The sequence below is a fragment of the Lepisosteus platostomus genome, chromosome 10 (genome assembly GCF_059453375.1).
Source record: "Lepisosteus platostomus isolate fLepPlt1 chromosome 10, fLepPlt1.hap1, whole genome shotgun sequence".
Taxonomy (NCBI): Eukaryota; Metazoa; Chordata; class Actinopteri; order Semionotiformes; family Lepisosteidae; genus Lepisosteus; species Lepisosteus platostomus.
Genome location: NC_142620.1, coordinates 15,355,067 through 15,373,382, shown reverse-complemented (window position 1 = coordinate 15,373,382; position 18,316 = coordinate 15,355,067). Strand labels below are relative to the sequence as shown.

At 37.6% G+C, this 18,316-nt stretch overlaps 1 protein-coding gene across 4 annotated transcripts; it reads left to right on the top strand.

Annotated features, from left to right (window-relative positions):
* Positions 1-3,376: 3,376 nt before the first annotated feature.
* max (myc associated factor X) lies at positions 3,377-17,969 on the top strand. 4 transcript variants are annotated; one of them, XM_088648390.1, is made up of 5 exons: positions 3,377-3,540; positions 3,811-3,837; positions 13,042-13,149; positions 15,693-15,816; positions 16,647-17,969. In XM_088648390.1, the coding sequence occupies exons 1-5, from the start codon at positions 3,505-3,507 to the stop codon at positions 16,826-16,828; spliced, it is 477 nt and encodes a 158-aa protein (XP_088504516.1). In that variant the 5' UTR covers positions 3,377-3,504; the 3' UTR covers positions 16,829-17,969. The 4 variants fall into 4 exon arrangements, with proteins under 4 accessions (XP_088504516.1, XP_088504515.1, XP_088504518.1 ...); XM_088648389.1 differs by having other exon boundaries at positions 15,678-15,816; XM_088648392.1 differs by lacking the exon at positions 3,811-3,837 and having other exon boundaries at positions 3,379-3,540.
* The last annotated feature ends 347 nt before the right edge of the window (positions 17,970-18,316 follow it).

Genomic DNA, 18,316 nt, shown 5'->3' with positions numbered 1-18,316 from the left:
GGAGAATAATATATTTTTGCACAGCTAACTTCACTGAGAGGATTTTGTGTGTATTTGCACTGGGCTTTATTGATGCCACCTTCCACCCCTACAATCTACTCTATAATCTTCTTATCAAGCTACAAATCTCTTGGAATATTTGTTTTTTTAGTGTTTTGTTCTAATTTATTGAAGAAGCCCAAGTCTGATGGTATTTACCACAAGAAACACATTTATGTTTATTGATAGACACACAGAAATTCTCCTTTTTCTTAACAGCTAAGCATAAAACCATTATAAGTTAAATAGTAATTAATTACAGAGGTTTACATTCATTTTTAGTTCCTGTCCCTTGATTCTTCTTATTCGGATAGAAACATGGAGGAAGGGTTAGGTCTCTGGACTGAAGTATCAAGGGATCACATCTTGTGTTGGACACTGCTGATGTTATACCCTTGAATAAGGTTCTTAAATCAAAATTATCCACAAAATGCCATACAGTACACATGAATTAGGTCATAATTATATTGCAGTTTCAGTTTAGGTTTTACCTATTCTTCTATGCAGATTTTTAAAAGCTCTCTCAAGTTGTGTGGGCATTGCTCATGGACAGCAGTTTTCAAGTCTTTGCACAGATTCTCGATAGCATAAAGGTGAGGTGTTTGACTGAGACACTCAAGAACATTCACAATCTTATTTTTAAGACACTCCAGTGTAGCTTTGGGCTTGTGTTTTGGATCATTGTCCTGGTGAAAGGCGAATTTTTGGCTCTGAAGTAGGTTTTCCTCTGAAGTTTACTAGCATTTTGCTCCATCTATATTCCCATCTGTCTCAATAAGCTTCCCAGTCCCTGTTGATAAGCAGAACTATAACAAAATGCTGCCAGCACCATTCTTGTCAGCAGGGATGGTTTTGACTGAGTGATGCATTATGTTGGGTTTGCACCAGATTTAACACTTTGTGTTTAGACCACAACGTTCTTGTCTGACTACAAAGCCTTTTACCACATGTTTGCAGTATGAATTAGGTGCTGTTGAAAACCCCATGCAGGATTTGAGATGTTTTCTCTTTCAGTTTGCAAGCCCAGTAAGTTGAGTGACCAAGACAAACATGTTTCCTCCTTTCCCGGGTGCTCGGTTTGGTATCCGGTTGCCTTCCACTTCTTAACGATTAACTTCACCAACCAGAGAATTAAGTGTGTTTGAACTGTGTTATACCCTTCTCCAGATCAGTGCCTCAATGCAACTCTATCTCTGAATTCATTTGAAAGCTCCGTGATCTTCATGTTTGAATCTTTGCTTGAAATTCAATGCCTGGCTGAATGATCTTACAGAGACAGGTGACTGAAAGTTTACAAATGACAGGATGCCCATCTTGTCCTTTCAGTTACTTTTAGTTTAATGATCTGAGAATTCTATTTCTCCCTCTCTTAAAGAAACCTATTGAATCAGCTTCAACATCATGACTTGAAAGCACGTTCTCTATGTAGTGAATTGCTTTGTGTTTTCTGTCATCAATGACCTTGAAGATGTCCCCTGAGCTGACTTGTTGAATGACTTTCAGGTTTTTGAATAACTGTAACCATTACCCTCGTAATCTTCTCTGTTCTAGTCTAAAATCATTCACTTTCCTTAATCTGTCAGTACAGCATTCCCTTTTGACAGGGGATTAGTCTGGTTGCCCTCTAGAGCTGTAATGGCTTTCTTGTGACGTGCTAACCAAAACTCCACACAATATTCCAGATGAGGTACAGGCACTGTATAATTTTAACATAGCCATAGCTATTTCACCCTGCAACTCACAACTGGCAACCCCTGAAGTGAAGCACCTGTGAGCCTGGCCAGTACCTGGGAAAGCTAAGCTTGCAGCTGGAAGAGGTGTTAGTGAGGCCGCTAGGGAACATTCATCCTGCAGTCTGTCTGGGTCCTAATGCTCCAGTAGGGGGACACTATACTGGAAAAAGGCACTTTCGTTTGCATAAAACGTAAAACTGAGGTCCTGACTGGGATTAAAAATCCCAGGGAGTGTCTTGAGAGGAGTAGTGCTGTTACCCTGGCACCCTGGCCAAATTTCCCCCTGGTCTTTACCAATTAATGTGTGGTGAGTGCACTGGTGCACTCTGGCTGCCATCGCATCATCCAGGTGGACGCTACAGATTGGTGGTGTTGAACAAGAGTCTCCGTTACCTGTAAAAGTGCTTTGAATGGAGTGTCCCCTGTACTGTTTAGCTGGAAAAAGTGATGAGCCATAATAAACACCTAGATCCCTTTTATATACAGTACGATTTGCTCTTCTGGTCCAGCACCACTTTATTTTAATATTTAAAATGTATGTTCTTGCTTTTTGCCTGACACTGGAGTTTGATTTCGAGGACTGAGAAGCTGTCCCTCAAAATGTAAAAAGCTGAAAGTAATGGCATTTATTTTTATTATTATTGTTGTTGTTGTGGTTTTTAAATATTGGCTTGGATCAGATCCAGATTCAATATATGTGACTGTATGCAAGTTCCAAAGCATTACTTTGATGGCAACCTTTTTTTGCTAGAAGCTTCCTGAGTTCATACAGTGTAAAAATCCCCAGCGAAGGCCTGTTGGTTTTAAAATGTGTGGGCAGGTGGGTTTTCTACTTCTAATTGATCTCATGCCCTTCTTTATATATTGTCACATCCTTTCACTTTATTATGGAGTGCATCTGATCACATTTTATGTCCAGTGTATTCTCTGGTGCCAAGAGATTTCAATACTCCTCTTACCCTTTGTTTTATTCTGTCACTTTTTCAAGATAGAGATTTCTGTATTTAATTCCAACAAGTCATGTTCCCACCTACAATGAAAATGTAGCTTATATGTAATTTTAGAAATTATAATTTTAAATAATATAATTTATTTCACAGGCATATTTGGATGCCCATCTACAATCATGTGAATTATAACCCAGAAAAAATATATATATTTGGGACTTCCCCAAATATGACTTACACTTGTATCAGGTAAGCTGTCTTGAATGGATGACAGCAACAGCACTATAATTATAAACAAAAAGTATTATGCAACACGTTACTAATGGACGACCGCCATCACCCACAGCATTTTGACAAGCAAGCTAGAACTTGGCTTGCAAATGGCCATCCACGTGTCTCTATCATGGCCCCTCGATTTCATTTTTTTGAGTAAACTACACATCCCACTCGCCTTCTGCGAGTGTAAGTCCATGGTAAGTCCATGTTTTACGTCCCTTGGAAGCGCCCATTTGCAGGGAGTATGGGTCATGTAGTCCAGTAAGTAATGTTTGTGTATTACGGAAAGAGGCTTTGTTATTCGAAAAACACATTTCCCAGCATTCCAAGCGCTGTCGCACATGCGTGTCACGGTGTGTAAATGTCCGTGTGTAGGCGAGTCACGTGTGGAGAGTCCGTTGATCTCGTTTCGTCCCTGCAGTGAGATTCGCTTGTTTGTTCGTTTCGGTTTGTACTTGATTTTATTTTTTTTAGCTTTTTCTTAATTAGAACAAATATTTTACCGAAGAATGAGCGACAACGATGACATCGAGGTCGATAGTGACGTAAGTGGAAGATAGATATTTCGAAGAATATTAAATATTTAGAATTAAAACGCCTTGTGTTTTTCTGAATTTTGAGCTGCTGTCGGACTGCTGGTTGGTAGAGTTCTAGGAAGAGACTAGCAGTACTGAATGAGACGTTCCGCGGTTTCGGCTTTAAAACATATCGAAAAGGAGTCTATTTTTACATACAAGCAACATATGTAGGAGTTAAAGCAATTACTTAACTCACAATTATACAATTGTACTTTTCTGTTTTGTTTTTTTTTACAGGAAGAATCACCGAGATTTCACTCTGTGGTGCGTAATATACGGAACGTTTTGTCACGTTTAGACTTTTTAAAATGAAAATTGCTACTGCATTGACATTTCAGTATAATTTCCGGGTGGGTAAAAGGAAAAGAGGAGTTGGCTGTAGAGACAGCGATCCTGAATTGCAGGGGACACCTACATCGGTGACGGAAGAGCAGCCTGATTAGAGAACCATCCTTGTTGTACAGCTACTCCTACTAGGCCACCGCACAAGCCTATGAAAAAATAAAACACGTAGAAGAGTTTGAATCAACGACGTAGAAATAAAAACTCACGTTGTTTTGCTTAACGCCCGTTTTGCTTAACTCCAATTTACAGTGAAATATTTTTCTACGCATCAAAGGGTAATCCCCAACCCACAAGACACAGCGCGTACCATTTTTAGCCTAGACGAAAATTGCCTGTTTCTTCTCCGTTTTTGGCTCAAGATCGCTTTACACATCAGAAGGAAAAAGGTCAGATACACAGATTGAACTGGATCTGCCTGTGCTTCGATGAGTAGGAACCGACCATATCCTTTCGTTTCGTGAAGATCAGATTAGGCTGTTTTCAAAACCCGAAAAGCACATCAGGCTACTGTTCAGCAGTAACGTTTCCTGCTTTAATGGAATAGTTAAGCTGCACATACCGAAGAGATCGACAACGTATAATTAAATATTTTCTTAGGGAATACCTTTTTTTCTGCATGAATTTAAATGCTCGGTTTAGCACTCCATTATCTCGGTGCACCGGTAGATACTGCTTTAAACAGTGCTTAATTGGAATGCAGGTTACGATCTTTGGAGGGGATTAATAGAGGATGTTTAACCTTTCAGCAAAGAAAATATTAAAGATGATAAGCATAAAAAAACGAAGTGGCCAGCAGAAATACAAGGTGTTCAGGGCAAGTTAAAGGTGCTTCAGTTGCGTTGGTGTTCAACACCGTTTCACATTGACGGCGCAATAAACGATCGGTTGCTGTTGTATTATTTGACGTGTCTGTGCAGTCACTTTGATGTTTAAATCGGTGTACTACGATTTGTCTTTAAAAGACCGGGGACTACATTGCAGTCTGTCCGTGCCATTTTGTGTACCTACAGTTTAGATTTGCACGTTCCCTCTTCCATTCTGTCAATGCATTTTATTTACAAGTGTTTTTTAAATGGCATAAAACGCATGCGTAATACACTTAACAGGAAAAGAGAAGATATGCTTAGCACTAACTCTGTAAATTCAAGAACACAATTACACACTGAAAACGATAGTTAAAATACACATAACAAGTTGCTCTTCCGGTCTCTGCTTATGTTTTTTGTGAAACGATAAAAAAAATCAAATTCAGAATTAGTGTTATTATACCTTTTAAAATACTATATAAAGCCTGCTTTGCTTATTATGCCTTAGATTGTGTCACATTCTAAGGTATATTTTAGAATAGAATAAGGCTACAATTTGATTTTCTAAATGACATTAAAAAAACGTATTATTCCATTGTTGTGATGTAGTCTGCTTTACCATTTCTCTCAAGGAGATGTGATTTGGTATTTGTTCACCTATAAACCAAATAGTTTAAAACTTATGCACAGAGTGCTCATTTAGGGATTCACTCTCAAGTTGATTGAGGGTCAGCATGTGAAAATAAAAGCATTGGAGAGTCCTCATTCACGTACCCCTTGAGTTGTCCTGTTAAATAGACATTCTTCTGATTCTGATTCTTTTATTAAGAGGTTTTTAAAGGAAATCTGAATTACTATTGGGTTCAACAAAGAAAGTAATTAAATGCAAGCAGTAAGTGCAATTATATAGATTCATGAAAGCACTGTAGTTCTGTAATAGGGTACTTAAGTTGTTAAAGGATTATTGTATTTGGTAGTATAGTAACTAAATGTGGAAGGTAGCTGCTCAAAAAAGGCAGGTTAGGAGAAAAGGGCCAAAAATGAATGAGTTAAACTAAGAAATGTGACAGAAAAGTTGTGGAATTGAGGCACTTAACCTAATATTGGAACTTCAGGAACTAGAATGGTAGAATATAGTAAAAAAAAAAAAATTTGTTTTACTCTAGCCGATGGAATTGTTAGGAGACAGCTTTGTCTAGCAACCAGACCCAAGTTCAGAACAGTTACCTGACTCGTAAGGATACAGAAGTTCATAACGTGATTTGTGTTTAAGTATATTTTGAAGACCTTGATATGAAGCATTAAATATGAACATAACGATGGAATAAAGTTAGTATGCCCTTCAAACGCCCCTTCTCAAGATATATTTGTCCATGTGAATCAGGATTTATCAATTCAGTAGATTCAGGTTAAAGAGTAATCGTGGAATATAATTGCTACAGGTGCTGCAGTCATAAAGGAAAGTGGTCACACTGACAAAAGTAGAAATGTTAAAACCATTATAGTGGTCTAGAAACATTGGAGGAAGGTGTTGACCCAAGGGAATGTTGGACCTATTGATTAGTTAGCTAAATGTTAAGCCAAGGTATCGATCATATGGAATAAAGAGGTGTGTCTGTGAAATGATGTTATTCAGGTCACTACCACATCATATTTCCAACAGATTTCCAACAGATAACTGCTGTTCCTTTTGGCCAGGACTTTGGTGACCTTGAGTCAGGACTCCCCTAAGGCAGTAATCCTTGATAAAGGTTTATGAAGACCCCAAAGTCTTGTTAAACATTTTGTTGCCTTGTGATTGTGACTCAGTCTAAAACAACAGTGAAACCAAGTGGTTAAAGTCAGTGAGCTATACACCCAGTAAAAAAAAATTAACACAAAACATTCCCAATGGGAATCTGGGCTCTGTTAGTATGGTTTGCATTAGTCAAATAATTCACAGTTGCTGTGTAGTTTTAAATTTAATTCAGGTTAGTTAATTTGATCATTCATACCATTACTGAAAAACAAGCTGTTTGGAACTTTTTAAATAGTGTTCTTAGCAGTACTCCTGCGGTATTTTTTTAAAATAATAAAATGGATTTCTGTGTAAACCATAGATTGAATTGTAAGGCTGGACTTTCAGTGCAGCGGAAGAATGCTGTAGAATGATATTACAAAAAGGGGATAGAAATAGTTTTTACACACTGCCCATCATATGGTGTTGCTTAACTTGCATGCAGTGGGTTTCTCAGGTTAATTTGTGCCAGTTCAGTAACAGGCACCTTATGGTCATTTGAAAAACGGTAGTTCCTTTGATCGTCCCCAAATAGAATGGCACTTTTGGATTTGTTTTGTAACAGGTTAGTAGCAGTTATCATTGCTTCTTGACCTCAGTTCATTCATAACCTTTTTATATTTTGTGTTAATTCAAAGTGTTGCCTCAAACACAGCTTACCATATGTTAAATTAGATTGAAAAGGATGTGATGTGAAGCAAAAAGGGATTTCCTCTCTGCAGCGGAGAGCAGGCACCACAAAACATTGTGAGATCCTGAGATCTTATTTTGCAATATGAGCACAACCGAGATGTATAATGAGGTTTTGTTGCTTACAGTTTACTATTCTGTAAACCCTTGGTACTATTGCTTAGTATACTCCTTGTGGTAATCTGCTAAAAGCTGTTGTATATCTTTATATAAAATGTTTCTGTGAATATATATAGCTTTGAGCTACTATTTTGCATGCAAATGCCTGCCTCCATCTTCAAAGGGAATTGCAGTGAATTACACATTTTTGTACATTTGGATATTAGTCAAAATTTGGAATATTAGTCATTAGAATGCATCAGTACATTTAAAAATTATTTCATTACTTTGTGAGGAAAACTAATGGTAAATACTGCTCTGTATTTTCAGTTCTCAAATGACATGTGGAGTAGTCGGTATAATCCAGTTTTCTGAAATGTTGATTCTACCTGATGGAAACTAAACAAAGTAACGGGCTTGCGATTTGCAGTTGGTGGTTATCTTGGAATTTGATCTAATTTCTGGGTTAAAACTTAGAATTTTAAGTCTAATTTTGAAAACCATGGTAGTTGCTTTCAAACAAATTGTATAAAGAAGTTCTTAAAAACTTCTGGCTAGTACTTTACATAAATGAAAGTGTAAAGTTTTTCTTGTGCTGTTTTGAGGAAATACCATACATTCAAGTGTTGTTCTTGTGACATGCATTTTATTTCTGAGTCATGAAATATGTTTAATAAGCCACAGTGGGAGATGTGATGATTAATGAGTTCAAAATGACATTCCTTCCGACCTATTAAGAATACTGTTATTTCACGTTCTTTCCATACTTTTTGAAAAAATATGAAAAGAAGAATAAGGCGGTATGTTCTGTTGCGGCATTGTCATTATTACAATCGCATCTGAGCCTTGTAAAATTAGCAGGCAATAAACCATAAAATGTTTGAAATGTGAAGTGACTTGTATATGGCTTATATGGCTGATGAAAGTGTTTGATAGTAATATTTTAATTCTGTAATATTTTGAAAAGCTTGCTACGTTTTTGTCAAAGGAATATTTTGTTATAAAGACTAGTCCTCAGTAACAAAACGGAAAAATGTCAGCCCCTCCTCCATTTTCCAGAACTTGCCTCCCGAAGTTGTGGAATAAAGTTCCATTACTTGACTGAATCTGTTGTCCTCGAACTATTTGGATTTCAATTATTTTAGAATATGATCCTCAAAACCGTTTTGCTAATAGTGGAACAATATTTTGCACCACCAAAAAGCTAATGAGCTTTTCTAAAATGTCCCTATTTTTTTAGAATACTGGTGTTTTGTCAGTTTTTATCAAAACCTTGTTGATCAAGATGGAAATAAGGAAAAGTCTCCTCCTGCAACAGCATTTTCAATCATGGAGACCACTCATCTATTCTGTAGGAAGAGATTTTCATCTCTGTGGAATAATACTTTTTTTTTTTTCAGGTAGTATCAGAAACCATTTGAAATACTTCTGAATTATGCAACCGAAGATGTTGCAAGACTTAAAACTACTAAGGACTTGAAATTGAGAACCTAAATCAGAGAAGAGCAGGAATCTTAGCTTACTCTCCTGACTCCTGTATGAAAATTAGCTGAGAACCTAACAGCTACAGGTATTTGTCATGAAGCTGTTTTAATGAACCTGTAGTGTAGTTGTACCATACGGCCAATACTCATGACCAAGCAAGGAAGTCAGTGGACAGATGTGGTGATAGATGGAGTGGACGTAGGCAGACTTCCTTTAAATTTTGTCCTGAACAGCAAGACAGGTGTCTCATGTTCTGCAGAGAGAAGAACTGGATTTTTAATGTCCACAGACAGGTTCTTAGCCAACTTTGTTCTATCGCTCAGCAACACTTGCTATGGTACAGTTCTTACAATTAACTAATGACAGATCCTGGTCTGATGGTGCTTTTTTCCATGATTGACATACTTAAATGGCATGCATCTGCGTCAAAGGTGCAAAAGCTCTGCTGTTTAAAGTTGTACTTTACAGTTCTGTCGCGATGGATGAATTTGTATTTTTTCAATCTCACTGCAGTTTGTTGAGGATCCATCCGTGTTTTTTGAAGACAGGTTCTGAGAGCATGTTGTCTAAGACTCTACATTTATAGATGAGAGCCCCATGTTTCGGCTTTGAAATGTGAATCGGGCTGTAAAAATGAATGATTCTGGCTAACTGACTTGTCTGCTTTTTAACTATGATTACTTCAATAGGATGGCTGTCAGTGGAATGTACAGTTTTTAGATATTCTCATGCTCTCCTTCCCCTTTGTTTTCTTACTCTGCTCATTCACAGTATGGACTTACATATTTAAAATGGGGAATGTCAGGGCAGTCTTCTTAAACTTGTGTACATATCTGTACAAAATGTGTACATGGCCTGGAACAATTGGAGCAGCTGGTGTGAGTTTTACTTCTCTTGCCCATGCACAGAGCATTTTACACTTTACATCTATTCTTTTGTAACCATTTTATTAAGCCTTTGTACACTGCATCAGCCTCCACCCTGGTATAGCTCTAGTGTATTGGGATACCAGCGTACCCCAGGTGGTAAAAAGAAAGCAAACATGACTTGTGTAAAGTGATAGGTGGGCCACTAGTAAACCTTTGCTCAAAGCAGCTGTTTTTCATTTATCAACAGCTGGCATTCACTACAGTTAAGTTGTGCCCTTAACCTCAAGGTGATGATGATGAAGTTGGACCAGAAGTAGTGAGAATTCGAAACCTTGTTGAATACAATTATTTGCTGAAAAGCTGTTTGTAATTACATTTTAAATATTCAGATATGGATCGTTTTTGTCCTGTTGAACAGAATCTATTCAGACTGTCCTGAATAAAATGGAACGTGGGACTTTAGAGCTGTCTTCCATGCTATGAACAGTAATCCTGAACTACAGCAGAGATGTAGCTATTTCAGAAAGGAAAAAAATGTTTAGTTTTATAATTGGGGGATTTTTTTTTATTAGTTGTCCTGAGGGAGTTAACATGTAGGTTTATTGGTATATTCCTTCCCAAAAACTGTCTAGTGGTTGACATTTTGACAGATTTAATAAAAAGTTCTGTCTAGTTCCCGAGAAAGTCAACATAATTCTACTTTGAAGCAAACTGCTCGGTGCACAGTTAATTACAGCCAAATACTCGGTTTGCAATGCTACTTTGTCCCACTGTGATTGTACTTACAGGGCACATAGATTGCCGGTCTGGGTTGAAGGATAAACGTGTTGAGAGTCAAGATGGGTTTGAGGTGCGAAGAGCTTAGTTGGAATGTGTAAAAGACCTATTTCTGAACAGCAAAGTCTGAATTTGTTTATCAGGTGAAAAGCAAGAGTGAAGATAAAAGGGCTGTCTTCTGCTTTTCTATGTTTTTTACATGCGCTTTACATTGGTGAGGTCCACCAGATTCATGAGAGTAGAAAATGGACAATGATGATGTCGGTTAATATGCATTTCTGTTCCATATGTCTTGTGAAACCTTAGGGATGAATGGGTATCTGCGTCCTAAAATACACCTTTCTACGTTGCATTGGTTTGCATGTATGATAGCTTGGGTACGTGTGATTCTCTCAGGCAAGTGAACAGTTGTACTGAGTTTGTATTATTGGAGGGTGTCTTGCTATTCTGTACTGGGGGATGTTTTTAACAAGTTTAGTTTTTTTACTGATGCTGTAGAAACAGTTGAAATGTGATTTTAATTTTTCTTACCTAACCTGTATGTGGTTATTTTGTGTTAAGATACTGTGAAAGGTGCATTTATAAGAGGGCTCCAAGTAAAATGTTTCTAACTCCTTAACATTTGTTTCTACTAGAGGATGATTATTAAACTCTAAGTTGCCTTTTTCATTATAAAGCAGTTTGACAAGTTTGGCCAGAATCATTCTTGCCCTCCCAGTTACAGTATGAACTAAATCACATAGCCCTTCCCCATGTATCACGTGCTGTCTCTCTTGCACTCATAACATAATCTGTTTAAATATAAGTCACTGTTTTTCCCGTTTCCTGTTACTGTCCACCTGCTTGGCATGGAGCAGCCATGATACATTGCTTTGTCACACTTTAATTTTTTCTTTCTCATATATGGTCTTTACGTATTGCACAGTTGTGGCCAAAAATATTGTATTTTTATTCTCCACATATGTATTTCTTTGGTTTGCAGTGAAACAAAATAAAAAAGCTGAATAATTTACTACATTTTAGCTTATTCCACAGGAAATCCTGAAATGGCCCAGACAATATTATTGGCACCTTCTACAAGTAGTTAGAGATAATTAGATTTCAAGCAGGTGATTCTCCTTAACTTTGGAATTGAACTCATCTGTGGTGAGTTGCATGTGCCTGCAATATAAAAATCACTCATTCAACCAGTTTGAATATAGCGAAGGACTTCTCCTGTTTTGTGTCATTGTGTGTACCACAATGAGCATGGAGAAAAGAAAGAAAACCAAAGAATTGTCCGAGGAGGTCAGACACAAGATTGTAGCCAAGCTTGGACAATCTCAAGGCTACAAGTCCATCTCCAGAGATCTTGATGTTCCTGTTTCCACTGTATGTAATGTTATGAAGAAGTCCAAGGCCCATGGCACTGTAGCAAACCTCCCAGGACGTGGCTGCAAGAGAAAACTTGATCAAAGATTGCAGTGAAGGATTGTTCGAATGATGGAGAAAGCACCTCGATCAACTACTACACAGATTCAAGCTGACCTTCAGTCACAAAGTATGATAGTTCAACTCGCACCATCACCAACTCAATGAAAGGAGGCTATATGGTAGGAGACCCAGGAGGACCCCACTGCTGAGAGAGAGACATAAGAAAGCCCAACTGCAATTTTCCAAAACACCTGAACATGCCAAAATCCTTCTGGGAGAATGTCCTGTAGACAGATGAGACCAAATTAGCTTTTTGGTAAAGCACACGATCTATGTTTACAGAAAACAAAATGAAGCCTTCAAAGAAAAGATCACCTTCCCTACATTAAAACATGGAGGAGGGTCTGTGATGGTTTGGGTTTGCTTTGCTGCCACTGGCAATGGGTGCCTTGAACATGTGTATAGCATCATGAAATCAGGAGAATACCAAGGCATTTTGGAGTGCGATGTCATACCCAGTGTCAGAAAGCTGGGTATCTGTCGAAGGTCATGGGTCTTCCGGCACGACAACGATCCCAAACACTTCAGAAAGCACCCAGGGATGGTTCAAGACAAAACGCTGGACTGTTCTGAAGTGGCCAGCAATGTGTCCAGATCTAAATCCCATTGAAAACCTGTGGAGAGATCTGAAAACAGCAGTTGGGAGAAGACACCCTTCAAATCTGGGAGAACTGGAGCAGTTGGCACAGGAAGAGTGGCCCAAACTGCCAATACAGAAGCTCATCGATGGCTACAGGAAGCACTTGATTGCAGTTATTTTGACCAAAGGCTGTGCTACCAAATATTGAGTCTTGGGTGTCAATAATTGTGTCAGTGCTTTTTCTTTTTATTTTCTGATTTAAAAGGATATATTAAGTTCCAAATCAAAAAGAAAGGTTCTGTAATATTAACTGTGAAATAAAGAATTGTGGAGAATTTTGATCATTTCATTTGATCTGATCAGATATGCGTCAAAGTGGAGTCTGATGCATGCAGGAGTATTGGAAGGAAAATCTGTTTGCAGGCTTTATGTAATTGTCCATTGGCCATTAAAGCAAAATCCATTGTTATCACAAACTGGAACCCTCCAGGTACTTTGACACATTTTGTGGCTTCAGTAATTCTTTAATTTTACAGGGTTGTAATAAATGTAACATTTTCATTTCAGGCAGACAAACGGGCACACCATAATGCGCTGGAGCGCAAACGTAGGGACCACATCAAAGACAGCTTTCACAGTTTACGAGACTCTGTGCCTGCTTTGCAAGGGGAAAAGGTTAGTACAGTGGCAGGACTACTGATCCATTATTTTGTACACTGTAAAACCAGGAATGTTTGTGAGTACAGCACATTTTTATGATTACTGCCCCCACCACCATTTTTATAAAGGAAAAGCATGCTGTGTTCACCTGAAAACTGTAGTGCACTTTCTGGAAAAGAAGAGCTATAACAGCATTTCAATTAAGAAGAGGGCAGTTCGTGCTGATCCCTTTGTAAATTTGGTTCCCAATTAAAACAACAAGGTTTCATTGCCTCCATTAGTAACATTTCTGTTTGGTTGATTTTAAGGAATTGGAAGTTTTGTGCTTTGTTTAGACCATCTATAAATTCTTCTTGTTCTCTCACAGGAATTAGTTTTTTTTTTTCACTTTACATCACAAAAATGGTACTAGCAAACATTCCTGGATTTGTAAAATTAATTTCCAACTTTGTGTACCTTTAAGGTACTTGTAACTTTCTGGTAACCAGTCATTACTACTTAAATGTTTTTAAACTTTGTGGTTGAGTGCAGCAATAGCTAGAACTGTGAATCACTATATGACTGTTAAACATAAAAACATTATCTTATCATTGATATCACTCCTTTAGACAGGTGTTTAAAGAGGGCCTTGAAAACCTCTAATATAATTAAATATTAATATTTTATATCTGTTGAAGTTAGAATTGTTAGGCTTAGTGAATTGTTATACCTTTGGGGAAAAAAATCATTTAACCTTCAGAGTTCTGGTCTTAGGAACACATTAGTTTTGCTGCACAACTTAAAAATGAGAGAATCAAGTGTTGGAAGACTTATTGGGTTAATCTAACCACTTGTATTGTTGCAATAAACAAATAACTGTTTATTCATAGTGATGCATACATTGAGACATTTCTAACATACTGTATGTAGCTCTTTTAATTGTAACCCTTTTCCTTTCAACAAGTGAAGCAGTATATTTGTGCTGTGCTCACTGTAAAAAGACGGCAATAAAGGAATTTCCACTGAAATGGTGGTTTCACACCCTCCTAACCCTGCATTGCTCACTTCATTATTAAAGTTGTTAAAGCCTGCCAGGGAGAAAATACCATTTTCACAGGCCTTAGACATCGCCATTTCCTCACATAAAATAGATAAGACATTATTAAAGATACTCGTACCATATTTTTATTACAGTTTTTGAACTTATTAAGGGGTCTCTTTGGAATTTGAGAACTCCTATTTAGAGTCTCAAGGTATATTACACTACACTGTCATTGGTTTCTTCATGTATGCACACTTAAGACTATGGACCAGGGCAATATTTAAACATTTATCTGACTGAACTACAGGTAGCAGAGTTTATCTGCTGGATTAAAACCCATCAAGAAAAAGTAGAAGGCTGAATAGTAAGAGGAATGGTGATGAATGAATGAAAGCTTCAAGGAATTCAGTTTTACATTCCTGTTTTTCAATCTAAGTTGACAAAGTACATCTTGAAAATGTATGGTTTTATAATATGTTCTAATGGAATTTATGTTCTGCTGTATGATATTAACACTCTTTATTTCAGTGTATCAGTTTGAGTTACAGTGTGTGACAAACTCAGTTTAAAAATGAGTTTGCACTGTAGAAAATTCTCCTTTTGACAACAGAGTGCGAGATTGAAACCAGTTTCAGATTAAAGACAGAGGTATTTAGATGGCACTTAACCTAAACTGTGCCAGCTACAACCAATGGGTCCACTTTTAAAGGTAAGATGGGACAAGGACTATATGTGTCATTTTATAAATACAGTTGCATGATTCACATTTAACAAAGTTGTACAAATATTTGGAAATAGTTTTAAGTAATGAATGAGTATTTTAATTTGGACTGTCCCATTTTTTTATATTATGAAATGCATTATATATGTTCATGGCTTGCAATTAAGTATTTTAAAAAATGCTGGGCAGCAGTAGAAAAAACATTTAAAAATGTTAATCAGATTAAAGTTCTTTAAAGTGACAATCTTTAAAGATACTTGCCCTTTTATCTCAGACAGTACAGTAGTGACTAAACCTGAATTTTTTTGGATTTTGTCTGGCCAAGTGCCAGAACTAGCATTAACTGCCCTTTTGTTAGGATTTTCTTTCAGAACATTTCATTCATAAAGCCTTTTCTTCTGTTGAAGACGGCAGTTAGCTGAAAATCAGCAACATTGTTTTTAAATAAATTGTTCTGATAAGAGTGAAAAGGCATGTCTTTCTGCTGATAAACCACAGCTTCATAAAGCTAGAATGAATATGAAATCTACCTTGTTCCTTAATTTGAGACTGCAATGCACCTTAGGTAAAGAGGCTCAGAATGGTGTAACATATAATTATCTCCTGAACAGCAGTAAGCTGGTTATTTCCTTGAACGGAACTGTTACACATGTCTCTAAGAGGAGGGAAATGTCTAAATGTCCTAAACATGTCATAGTTATTGTAAGAGTGGCCTATGAAATAAAAGTTATTTTGTAGTAATGAGCTAAGGAAAATATAACCCTGCGTTGTGTGTTTTAGTTTATAACTTGTTGCTGACAGCAATCTATCAAACAGGCATCCCGAGCTCAAATCCTAGACAAAGCCACAGAGTATATCCAGTACATGAGACGGAAAAACCATACACACCAGCAAGACATCGACGACCTGAAGAGGCAAAACGCTCTGCTGGAGCAACAAGGTGAGGGAGTGCAGGGCTGCTGCGCGTTGCAGGTAGCAGGATGCGTTGATCTCTGTGACCGACCTAACTTCCCTTGCCAGTTTTATTTTCCCCCTCGAGCTTGGATGTTAACTGATGTTGAAACACACATTTTCTCTTTTCATATACATTGCTATGTAAACAAATGTATGGTTTCAGAAAGACATGGATTTTAAAACGTTTCTTTTGTAATTTCGCTTGATTAATATTCTTTGTTTACTCTGCTGAATTTTTTAAGTGGCATCCTTTATACGGGCCTTTTGGCTTTTTTCTTTTAATGTCATGACCATCTGTTGTATTTTCCTCATCAATCCGCTGATCCGCATTTACAGGTGATGCCAATCACTAAACCTAGATCCTATTTAACATGCATTCCCATCCAGCATTTTACCAACAAACCATATACAATTTTTGCTAGTTTATTGAGACATCTGACACTGTTCTTTTAAAGAAAACGAAGATCTAGTGTAATCACAAACGTATTTAAAAGTTATAATGATGAAGAAAACACCCAGTATTAAAAGGACAATGAACACCTTTCTCCTAAATGGAATCTAGACCTATTTTTTAACCTGTTTTATGCCGAGTTGGGTAAAAAGTGAGAAAGAAAAACAGAGGACAAAATTACAGTGATATACACGATACAGTGACGTGAGCAGTATTAGAACCAGGTTCCTTATATGAAGTCACTGTTGCATGCGGTCTACTTTGAACAAGGTGTAAAAGGTAAACTAGTTGATTCTCTGTTCTTCCAAATGAGCCGTTGTGAAAACATGTCCTGAAAGCTGCTCGTTTTTGATTGTTTCACACAGTTCGTGCACTGGAGAAGGCAAAGGGGAACACGCAGCTCCAGGCCAGCTATTCGTCGTCGGACAGCAGCTTGTACACCAACCCGAAAGGCAGCGCCGTGTCGGCCTTCGACGGCGGCTCCGACTCCAGCTCGGATTCCGAGTCGGACGGGAGAAGGAAGAAGCCACGCGTTGATGCCAACTAAGCGCAACACAGAAAGAAACTGGTGTGCTTTTACTAGAGACTCTCTTGTACTTCCCGTTTTCAGTTTGTCTTTCAGCCCTTCACGCTGGCTCAGGAGAGGGACAAAAGCCCACAGGTGTGTGTGGTGGTGGGGGAGGGAGCAGGGAGCAGGGAGCAGGGGGCTTTCAGTTTTTCTTTTCCTTCTCCCTCTTTCTGACGATACAGCACTCATTTCTCAGCAGCAACAACTATTCGACCCAAGTGTGGCAGCTTTGCTATTACGGACTTGATGCTTTTATATCCTCACGGTAGTCGTAGCAGCATCCCAGGGAGACCGATGTACAGCTTCAAATAAAGCAAAAACAAAATACTACTTTTTGATAATATGTATGAACCTGTTAGGAGGTAAAGCGTTGTGAAATTTACACGTACTCTAATAATTGTCATGGCGCGGTTGACCTTTTTTTAATATTTGTACTTTTCCACTAAATACAAAGTTACTTTAAAAATGAGCAGCCCACCACTGGACCCATAGATGGTTATCAGACTACATTTAAAAATGTTTTTAAAAAAAGCCCTATATTGAAAGTGATGTATTTAATGACTTCCAAAGCAGTTTAAATTGTGCTTTGTCCCTTAGTTTGAGCTAGTTAAACAATTAGATTGTGGTATATGTCATAGGCTAACTGATTTCAAGATCATCATTTGGAATCTTTCTTCACAGGTTCACAGGTTTTGTATTTTACATTATTCTCATGAAACCATGGGAAGTTACTGAAATGCTACATATAGTTCTCCCAGATATATAATAGTTATTGAATGTTTCATCAATGCAGTTGAAGGTAGATACCTTTTTATTAAAGAAAAAAATTGTCCATGTCAGTGTGTTGTGCATTACACTGTAAACTCCTATTAATGTTGCTGATTTAAATTCTACAAACAAGACTGCCTCTAGAAGCGTTTTGTCTGTCTAGGGGATGTGTATATGTATGTCTTTTTTCCTTTTTTTTCGATAGGACTTAGAGTGTACTAAATAGATCTTTGTTCATGTTTGATTCCATTCCATGGAAATTACAGGTATGTTGTACATACTGCCAACAATTGTCTTGCAAGTTGAGGCCTACCTTTACTATGAGACTATAAATAAAACTATTTTATCCTTATGTGCTGGTGTGTTTGGTGGTCTTTGGGCAGTGGCGGGATGATTCTATATGACTCCTGTGTATTACATTTATTTTGTAAATTTTGTGCTTTTCTTATTAAATGCCAAGAGAAACTGCAGCTTGAGTTTGGCAATTGGAACTTGTAATTAAAAGGTCAAAATTTGAAACATTGCCACTGACAAATTGGGAAGAACTGCAAATGGCAGTGTAGCCTTGTCGCTTGTCTTGTAGCTACATTCTCCACTTGTGTTTTAGTGTACGTGCTATGACAGCATGCGCTTACTTGACACCTTTCCAATTTATTTTTTGTGGAGCCGTAATATGTCTGTACCTGATATATAAGCTTT

What these genes read in the sequence shown, in the direction of transcription:
- max (XM_088648389.1), top strand. Translation starts at nt 3,505, where the DNA reads ATGAGCGACAACGATGACATCGAGGTCGATAGTGAC. An exon ending in CACCGAGATTTCACTCTGTG is followed by an intron (nt 3,838 to 13,041) that starts GTGCGTAATATA and finishes TTTTCATTTCAG; the next exon opens with GCAGACAAACGGGCACACCA. An exon ending in CGCTCTGCTGGAGCAACAAG is followed by an intron (nt 15,817 to 16,646) that starts GTGAGGGAGTGC and finishes TGTTTCACACAG; the next exon opens with TTCGTGCACTGGAGAAGGCA.